The sequence below is a fragment of the Mastomys coucha genome, chromosome X (genome assembly GCF_008632895.1).
Source record: "Mastomys coucha isolate ucsf_1 chromosome X, UCSF_Mcou_1, whole genome shotgun sequence".
Classification (NCBI taxonomy): domain Eukaryota; kingdom Metazoa; phylum Chordata; class Mammalia; order Rodentia; family Muridae; genus Mastomys; species Mastomys coucha.
In genome coordinates, this window is record NC_045030.1 from 75,765,777 (window position 1) to 75,775,663 (window position 9,887).

A 9,887-nucleotide genomic window follows, 5' to 3' on the forward strand; every position below is an offset into this window, starting at 1 on the left:
CAACAAAACAAAACCCCAAACCCCTCAAAATGTTAATAAATGGAATTCTGTAGGCAAAATATTATTGTGCACCGTGTGAAGATTATTCTGGTATTATTCAAATGCTGATTTCTCTGTCCCCATATCTAGTTGTAATCTGGTCATGGTATTGTAATGCTTATTCTAAGAATCTCTCATCTCATGATAATTTTTTCAAAGTCTTTTTGTTTGTTTGTTTTTTTGTTTTTTGTTTTTGTTTTTTTTGAGACAGGGTTTCTCTGTGTATCCCTGGCTGTCCTTGAACTCAGAAATCTGCCTGCCTCTGCCTCCCAAGCTCTGGGATTAAAGGTGTGCACTACCACTGCCCAGTTCAATGTCTTATTTTTAATGATGGTTCTAAATGCCTTAACCTCCCCTTTTAGCCCACAACTCACCAGAGGTAGTGGAAAAGAAAGCATAAGGGGTGGGGGTGAGGGTAGGCCTGTTTAGAAAGGTTCTTTGGAGTAACTCCGTCTGTGTTGTCTGGAAATCAGCAGTTCAGTTCACAGGTTAGCAGGCAGCAGTGGCTGGATTCATTCACAAACACTTCAGGGATACATCAGCAGTCCAGTTCAGTAGAGTTGGGATAGCAACAGTGGTGACACCACCTAGCAGAGACAGGCAGGCCTCAGCATTGGCTAGAGTCAGCAGGAGGGACCTGGAGGAATACTAGGAAAAGTTCTTGGCTGTGCCTCTCTCAGGGAAGAGAAGAGCCAAGCTCAGCTTCTGTCACTGTCTGTCGAGTCCTATTTATACCCTCCTCCAACCTTGCTTCAGCACATCTTGCCTCAGCACCAATCAACCCGAGTCAGCAGAGGTGACAAGAAACTGTAAACACCACCAGAAGTTTTTTGGTGCTTTTTCTCTTTATGGAGTCCTGACAAATGCAGCTCAACTCTGCAATGTAATGCAGACCAATACATACATGTTGTTAGCAAAGAATCCTTCATCACGTGTCCTTTCACGTGCTTGCTTTAGCAGAACATCCTTTCACCTGTGTCTGCTTCAGTGAAGTTCCTTCATGAGTCTGCCTTAGCCTTTCACCTGTGTGTCCACTTTTATGAACCATTCCTTCATCTGTTTGCCCCAGCAAAACACCATCCAACAGACTTTCCAAAGAACCCTTAAGTTTCCACTTCAAGTTTGTGTAGATATTGCTCCCCATTTATTTTCTTATTGTCAATAAAAACTAAGCAGCCAAGAAGAGGAAATAGGGTGGGATTCTGCCATCAGAAGGAGAGCAGAGAGTGGGAGAGGAAGGAAGGATTGAGCCATAAGGGAAGGGTGGAAAACACTATGGAAAAACATCTGAAGCAGGGAGAGGTAGATCAATACTAAAATTGCAAGTATGGGGATTTTGGCTGAGAGGTAGCTAGATTATCTTAGAGAAATACGGTAGGTTAACAACTGCTCAGCTAATGTGCTGTAAAGCTTATCAAATGAATCTTAATAGTCTGTCTCGTTTATTTGGGAGGCAGCCAGAATAGAGAAAATGTATCACTTTTAAAATGGCATTTACAGAATTCAGCAAAACAAACAAAAACAGAACATGTGGTGACCAAGCCAGGATATGCATCTAGTTTAACATTTCAAAACCAATGTGACCACTGCATGAACAGAATGAAAAAAAAACTCCATGTTTATCTCAATAGTCTCAGAAGCATCATTTGAAACATTCTATAACTCCTCTTCTAATTCAACCTTTACAAGAAAAATAACAAGGATGTTTATTTTCTTGTTTTTTAAAATAGAGCAAACATGATTTGTTAAGAAAAATGAGAAGAACCCCTAAGAGTGGGTGAGGTTCCCCACTTGTATTCAAAATTCATAGGCCCTAGCCAATGCAATAAATGAAGAAAAAGAATAAAAAGTCAAGCTGGGCATGGTGGAGCATGCCTTGTCAGAGACTAGTAGACCTCTGGAGTTCACGGCCAGTCTGGTCTACATGTCAAGATCAAGGACAGTCAGGGCTATATAATTAGTTCTAAAAAGAAAAGAAAATTAAAAGGCATATAGGTTGGCAATGAAGTAAAATTGTCTTTATTTTCAGATGGGATGATTATATACAAACTATCCCAGAGTAATCACCCCCAAAACAAGTGGGACTAGTAAGTGCATTTAAGTAAGGTCACAGAATAAAGATCAGAATCAAAACCTAATTAAATTTCTATACATGACTGATGAATGATTAAGACATGAAGGCTTCATTTCCAATAGCATCAATATCCATGAAATCTGCAAGACATGAAAGCAAGGGGAGCAGCATTGGGGGATCTATCCCCAGTTTGGGCTTGACAAGAGAAAAGCACATGACAGGGGTCTGAGTTTTGGGTAGACACTTAAGAACCCAGAGATATAAAGCATAGGAAAGCATAAAGCTTTTAGCACAACAAATTCCACAAGTTTAACCAGACAATGAAATGTATGATTTTATTACTCAAGGACAAACTGGATGTCACCAATTTCACAGGGGCATGTAGTGTGACTCATGACTCGAACATAGAATCACCGTAAGCCTGGGCTATAACCCTGGGTTACTTGTGAAGACACTTGGTTACACAAAAACTTATTTCTTAAAATGTAACATTCCTCCCTCCTCAAATACTTAGCTTTGTTCTCAGTTTCTGCTTTCTTGGGGCTTCTCACTGTCTGGGTACCACAAAGCTGGGCTTTGCCGGACTTTTCTGCCATAAACAGAACCTTGGTCTACAGCTCAACCTGAGCATCCACAGTCAATTTGCAGGGTATAGAGACAGCCTGCCTAGGCAGGCAGGTAGTCATAGGAAACTAGCTCACTGATATCTGGCAAGGCTTGCATATTCCACCTAAGATGGGTGAGGGTTTTTTTGTTTGTTTGTTTGGTTTTGGTTTTTTTCGAACCCCTTCCTCTTGGGGTTCTAGGGAAATTCAGAGGAATAGACTCATAGTTAGGCTGCAGATATCTTGTCTAGCTCTTAGGGGAGCCAGCTCCCACCATACAAACAGACCCACTTGTGTCCTCTGGGCCTGTGTAGCTAGCAGTCTTCTGTTATGTACTACCCAATCCCTTAGGTGCTCTGCTTGCCTTGCTCATAAATGCTGGCCCAACATTTCCTGCCTTACCACCTTCTATCAGGTTCTTAGGCTGGCCCTGTCTGTGCTCACATTCTGAGAACAGCAGGGTCCACCACCCTTTCTACTTTGCCAGGGTGAGCCCCCACACCTGATGCCTTTGGTCTACTGAGAAGTTTGCACACCATGAGAACTTCCAACCATGAGAACTTTGACATCTGAGTCTGAAAAGTTTGTCTGGTGAACAAATCAGCTCTGGAATTCATCACTTTCTTCAGGTCCCTGTCTCTTTTCAGGTTCTAAATCCAAGCCTATGGAAGAGAAAATACCACTTAATAAATTGGGGACAACTTCTTGTCTTCCAAATACCCTGACAAGAACCATAACCACAGAACTTAGAGGGCACCCTTCTACCCCCAACTGAGCACATGGGAGGAGACTGGAACCTAGGGCCTTTGGCTTGCTAAGCAAATGCTCTACAACTGAGTTAAGTCTCCACCGCACCCCATTTTTTTGATGAGACAGGGTTTTTCTGTCTGGTTACCCTAGCTGTCCTAGAACTTGCTCTGTAGATCAGCTGGCCCCAAACTTAGAGGTATGCCTGTTTCTGCTTTCCAAGTGAGGGATTAAAGACATGTGGCACCACTGCTTGGTTCAGGGCAGTCTTTGGAGCCAAGGTTTTCTTTTTACCTTTAGTTTGTTTTTTGAAAATAAGATTTTTTACTTTTATGTGTATATATATGTGTATCTGAGTGGGTTTTATATGCACCATATGTATATACAAAGGTATTTGTGGAGGCCAGAAGAGGGACTCAGATCCCCTGGGATTGGAGTTACAAGTAGTTTTGAACTACCTAATGTGGAGTCTGCAAAAACAGTACATGGCCTTATTCACTGAGGAATCTCTCCAGCCTGCTAATTTGGATGACCTTTATAGGCACACTCTTATCCCTATAAGGCATTCTTTTTTTTCTAAACAGCAGCTTTTCATATAGTACCTGGGGTAGAAAATTCTTGCTGGAACTTCATTTTCTGGGAGCATGTGGGAGGAGACTGGTATCCACAGATGAAGGAATGTGCTATTGGTGGGAAGTAAGGGATTGAGCCAGGCATCTCCCTGCAGATGTTGAGCAAAAGCTGGGTCCTATATTCTTGGTGAGTGGAGCCTTAATTGTGCAGCCAGAACAAATGCTCTGCTGTTTAGGGTTGGCATAAGGAATTATGTCTATGTGCCTTGGAGCTGCAGAGTATGAGCCTGTATGAATGTTTGTATGTATGGATGTATGTATGACAGCAGTGGGAGGCTCTTCTGGGGAAGCTAGAGTTATCCGCAGGTACCTGGGAAAAAGCCTGATGACAGCAGTTGCAGGCTATCCAAGACCCCTTCCTCATAAAGGGCCAGCTTTTGTACCATCTTCTGTCGGGCTGGGTTGATGATGATCTGTGGTGGCTCTGATGACAGCAGGGATGAGCTGCCTGTGGATGAACCTGGGCAGAGACAGTAATGTCTTAGCTGTCCCTGTAACCCTGAGTAACACACTCTAACCTCCAGAGTCTTCCCAGCCCCCACTGCCTGTGATGCAGGGCAGAATTCTCTAGTAATTTCTGGGGCCCAGGCTGGGAGGGATTAGACCACAGACCAGGTTCCCATGCTGCCTAGACAGAGCCTAGAATTCTCACTTTTTTTGTATGTTTGTTTTCGAGACAGGGTTTCTCTGTACAGCCCTGGCTGTCCTGGAACTCTCTATAGATCAGGCTGGCCTCGAACTCAGAAATCCACCTGCCTCTGCCTCCCAAGTACCAGGATTAAAGGCGTGCACCACCACTGCCCAGCTAGAATTCTACACTTTTGACTTATCCCAAGTTACCTTCCATGGTTGTAGGCTGGAAGCCTGGGCTACTCCTCAAACTTGATTCTCTGGTAGTGCCTCCCTGGGTACAGCTAGCTTCTCTGAAGGACGCTGGGCTTGGGTGGGAACCTGGAGTCAAGTGCCAGGAATGCAGGGTAGCAGAGAGGCCAGGAACACTCTCATCACTTTCCACTGGCTGGTTGGGACTTCTTTGGAGTTGCTGGGCAGCCTGGGCTGGGGCCCTTGTGGTCACTACCAGAGGCTGCCATGGTTCATCCTCACTCTGGGCACTGCCAGTGGTAGACATGTAGGAGTTCTCCTGTGGGGAAGGAGAGCCATGGCCGGCAACCTCTAGCTTCCGGGGAGGCCCTGCCTGAAGCCCTTCTAGTCTCTTGTATACCTGTGTGGAGAGAGAGGCTCTCAGGATGGGCAGAGCATGGGTTCCTGGCTGGGCAAAGCAGCCTAGACCTGACACCCTATGGTCAAACCACACAGCTAATCTGCTGCTCCAGGTTGGCCTAGACTTGCCTGTGTTAATACCACAGGCCCCATACAGCCATAGGAATGACAAATAACACAAAGCTGGTGCACTCTGCAGCTAGGAAAACATTGCCCTTTGTTCTTTGTCTCATCCCAAGGACTGTTGAGATTCACGGCCACCAAAGCCAAGAATTCTATTCTTAACCATCACCAGAAGAGGTGGAAGGTAAGAGAAAAAGACAAAGGTAGTGAGTGGCACAGCACCCCTACTAGGGGGCATGATCAGAGAGCCCTTTCCTTCTACCTGTTCTTGGAATCTGAGGCTCATCTAGCAAAGCAGCAGCCCTTTACCACTTAGTTCCACAGAGCACCTCCCCAAACAGAGCCAAAGGGCAAGCAAGGAATGTTGGGAGTTTTGCCTCTGTAAAGAGATCAGGTAGGCACTTTGTAGCTATTGTTATCAAGCAGGGCAAGTATGCAAGTTTTCTTGCTGGCCACTATGTCCCCACGGGTAGCTGGCCTCCCCAGGGCTACCTGGGTCATGGGTGGCCTCTTCTTTGCCCGACGATGCATGCAGCAACAAGCTAGTTGTGCCAGGGCCAGGCCCAACTGGGGTGGGCAGGGCCCAGGTCTGGAGTCCAGGTGCTTCTTATAGATCTGGGCAGCAATTGGAGCAGCCCAAGCATCCGTGGCTACATCCACCCACAGAGTAGGCTGGGGGCTTTTCAGGGCCACTCCAGCCTCTTCAGCCTCATCTTCAATCAGGTCTTTCTGTAGAACAAATACTGTCACAGCATGGTTCCACCAAATCTTCCAGGCCACTCTCACTCAGTTCTATGGTCTTCTTTCCCTGGGTTCATTAAACACCCACTGTGTGCCTAGTGCTATCTGGGACTCTACTGATAACAGCCACAAACCAAACACTCTGGGCCTTATTTTACAGTCCTGACATCCCACTGCAGTGGGGGAAAGAGATGCCCAACAAGCCTACTAGTCTGTTAGTAAGGTCCATGGGTCCTGAACAACCAGTACTTGAGCTGAGATGTGCTAATGGATGTAGGTTAAAGGAAGGAGGCATGCGTAGAATCTGGTTCAGTTTGTTGGGTGGGTTAAATCCTCCACTGAGCCCAACAGTGGACAAAAATAGGCTCCATCCTGGAGAAGCAATGGGAGATATACAACTGTAAAAGGTGACGACCCAGCATTGGCCAAGGATGTTCTGGGCCTAGGAATTGCTGGAATAGTGTTCATGTGTTAAAGTCTTTTTTTATATGGGAAACTGAGAATTAATGAAGAGCAGTAATTTGATCCATGGCCACTGTATAGATGGAACTAAAACCCAGGTCCCTTGTCTTTTCCTTGTATGTTTGTTTGTTTGTTTGTTTGTTTGAGACAGAGCAGCATGTAACTTACTCTGGCCTTGAACTTACTATATAACTGAGGATAGCTTTGAATTTCTGACCCCCCCTACTTCTACCTCCCAAGTGCATGTGGCAGCATAATCAACTAATTTTGTTGTTGTTGTTGTTGTTTTTGATAGAGGGTCTTGTTATACAGCCCTAGCTGGCCTCCAGCTCCCGGCAATCCTCCTGCCTTAGATTCTTGAATGTTGGGACCAAAACCATGTGCTCAGATACTAAGTTTTAGGTTTCTTATTCCTTAGCCCTATCTCACTGCACAGTAAGGTAGACAGGGATATAGGGGTATAGGTCAGGATGGCTTGGAGCTGCCACTTTAAGAGCCTGCCTATCTTCCACTGCCTTTACTTAGCCTTGCTCTAAGTACCACTGTAGGTTTGGTCCTGGGGTATTAGGAATAGTCCCCTCTCTGTACCCATCCCAAGGCAGAGGAGAAACCTGTCAAAAGTTCTTTTTTCCCCTTTGATGGGGATGGAACCCAGGGCCTTGCGTGCAATAAGGTGCTCACTTTACCACTGAGGTTACATCCCTAGCCTCAAGGCCTATGTACAGAATAAAGAAAGGTTCTTCCTTGAAAGGTGAAAGAAACTGCTTGGGGACTCACCCACTTCTAAAGATGAGTCAGTAGCAGCAGTAGCAGGCTACTGTGGGGCAATGTAAAGGATCTATCTGTATCATCCCAATCTCTGGGGCTGTACCCACTGGTTGCAGCTCCAATCACCTTCCCTCCATGCCCCACCTTAGGAGGCTCACCAGATACTTGGTCTTTGCACCTTGTGTTCTCACAGCCCTCTGACCAGCAAGGGTCTCCAGTATTACCTAGAGGGGGTGGGATGGACAACATCACCTTAGCAGGGAGAAATTGTGTGCAGAAAAGAGGGAATGTAGCAAGGGCATGGATCAGGGCTGATGGGAAAGCAGTCCTGGGACAGGCAGGTAAAGACCACCTCCCAGCAAGGACAGCATTATTATGGGACTGAAGCTTAAGCAAGTCAGAGTGGCTATATGAAGCAAAAGGATGCAAATTACAAACACAATTTAGTGCAAGGGAAGAGGGAGGTATATGCGGCAGGATGAGCCCCAAGGCCAAAGCTATGCTAGTTTTTCACTAGATTTACCTATGTCCTAGGCCTAGAATTCTCTAGGCTTTCCTGACTTTACTTACTGGTGGTTTTCCCTCCCCAAGCCAATGGCTCACCACCCCAAAGCTGAAGGTATCGGTGTCCACAGCCAGCCGGCCTGTCTTGATGTACTCCTCAGGCAGGTAGGCGAGGGTACCTCGAACTGTGCAAGTCCTGGCCACAGTACTGCTCTGGCTTGGTTTGGCCCCTGCAAAGCGGCTGAAACGAGCCAGGCCAAAGTCTCCCAGCTTGGGTATCAGTCTCTCATCCAGAAGTACATTAGAACTTGGAAAGGGAAGAATGGCACCAGTTCAGGTCCTACTACCTTTTTTCTGTCCCCCACACCTAAATGGTTCTGATAAATTGGATTAGAGGCATACAGCTTATGGAAAGTGGCTGGCATTGTATCCCAGCTGTCTGAGGGTCAGCAGTCCCTGAGCCCTATCACATTGTTTGGCTTTTGCTAACCACCAGGGCTTTATTTGTATACCTGCACCATATGGGGTACTCATAGCCCTAAGTACTTGCAGCTCTGGGGTCCCAGGCAACACCTGTCCCCACATCCACAGGACTGGGCAGGAAGAATATCATAGGGACACTCAGAACAGAGCTGCTCATTGAGCAGGGGTCACTGTTTCCCTGGCCATATGACTTTCTATAGCTCTTCTGAGCCCCTCCTCACCTCTTGATGTCTCCATGGATAAGGCTGGGGCTGTCCTGATGTAAAAACTGAATAGCCCGGGCTGTGCCCAGAAGAATGTCCAGTCGTTGAGGCCAGGAAAGGGGGGAGCAGGCTTGGGTCTGGAGTGACAAAGACAGAAGCACAGGGGCAGCTCGGGGCAGCTGTTCTTTGACTCCCCCCAATCTCCCATAACCTGTCACTCTGCAGCTTGGAGCAAGCTATCCACTTTATTCTGAGCCTTAGTATCCCTTTCTAGAGAATGATGACCAAGACTATCTATGATCTAATTCATGAACAAGTGGTAGCTAAAGCTATTCTGAAGGTTTTGGCAAGCACTCTTCAGCTGGGATAACAGCTAGGGAATATTTCTTAGGACTCAAGACAAAATGTGTAAGTACACTGTAGTTGTCCTCAGACACACCAGGAGAGGGCATCAGATCTCATTCTGGATGGTTGTGAGTCATCCATGTGGTTGCTAGGATTTGAACTCATGACCTCTGGAAGAGCAGTCAATGTTCTTAATCACTGAGCCACCTCACCGGCCGGACAAAATGTGATAGGCTCAGGTTTACCAGACTACACAGAAAGTGCTGGTGCCCTTCTCCCTCCCCTCTCTCAAAATAGTTTGATAAGGAAACTCTTATCCTGTATAAGTGGTGGCTTGTGAGTATGACATTCAGGCATGGCTCAAGCTTGGGTTCAGTCTGACTGTCTGTTTCCACTGGTCCCCATTCCTCAAGAGCTATATGGACTAAATCCTTTAGCTACTCTGCTTGCAAAGCCAATAACTCCCAATAGAGGAACAGTGGGGAGAGGACAGAGGAAAGAATTGTATGGAAAATCTTAGGCCAAGCTGAGCATACTGGTACATGCCTATAATTCTAGCATAGAGCAGGCTGAGGCAGAAGAATTGCCAGTTTGAGGCCAGCCTGGGCTGGGTAGTGAGGCATTGTCTCAAACAAACAAGCAAGTAAAAAGGAAGAAAGAAAACCTTGGGCCAAACCTTGAGTTTGAGGGGAAGCCAGAAGCCCAAGTCCTGCCTGACACAGGCTAAGGGGCTATGCCAGTAAAGGTGCCAGATTAGCTAGGACTACCTGAAGGTGGAGTTGATCCTCCAAGGAGCCATTGGGCAAGAAGCCATAAACAAGGCAGTAGAAGCCACTCTCTGCACAGTAGCCAGCAAAGTCTACGATATTTGGGTGACGAAACCTGTTACAAAGAGTGGAGTCTGAGTTCTTTAGTTTTCTGGGTTCTCCTACTTTTCATC

General features: G+C 46.3%; 1 protein-coding gene across 4 annotated transcripts in view; it reads right to left on the reverse strand.

Moving 5' to 3' along the window:
- Positions 1 to 2,031: 2,031 nt before the first annotated feature.
- Irak1 (interleukin 1 receptor associated kinase 1) overlaps positions 2,032 to 9,887 on the reverse strand; it is a 10,180-nt gene continuing 2,324 nt past the window's right edge. For 2 of the 4 annotated variants that reach the window (XM_031364391.1, XM_031364384.1), the window contains exons 7-14: positions 9,715 to 9,829; positions 8,621 to 8,739; positions 8,016 to 8,223; positions 7,571 to 7,636; positions 5,934 to 6,170; positions 4,938 to 5,238; positions 4,408 to 4,557; positions 2,032 to 3,380 (exon numbers count right to left, since the gene is read on the reverse strand). In XM_031364391.1, coding sequence (XP_031220251.1) covers positions 3,319 to 3,380; positions 4,408 to 4,557; positions 4,938 to 5,238; positions 5,934 to 6,170; positions 7,571 to 7,636; positions 8,016 to 8,223; positions 8,621 to 8,739; positions 9,715 to 9,829 — 1,258 coding nt within the window. In that variant the 3' untranslated portion in view covers positions 2,032 to 3,318. Of the gene's footprint in view, positions 3,381 to 4,407; positions 4,558 to 4,937; positions 5,320 to 5,933; positions 6,171 to 7,570; positions 7,637 to 8,015; positions 8,224 to 8,620; positions 8,740 to 9,714; positions 9,830 to 9,887 lie in introns of all 4 variants that reach the window. The other 2 variants (XM_031364378.1, XM_031364372.1) reach the window with 1 other exon arrangement.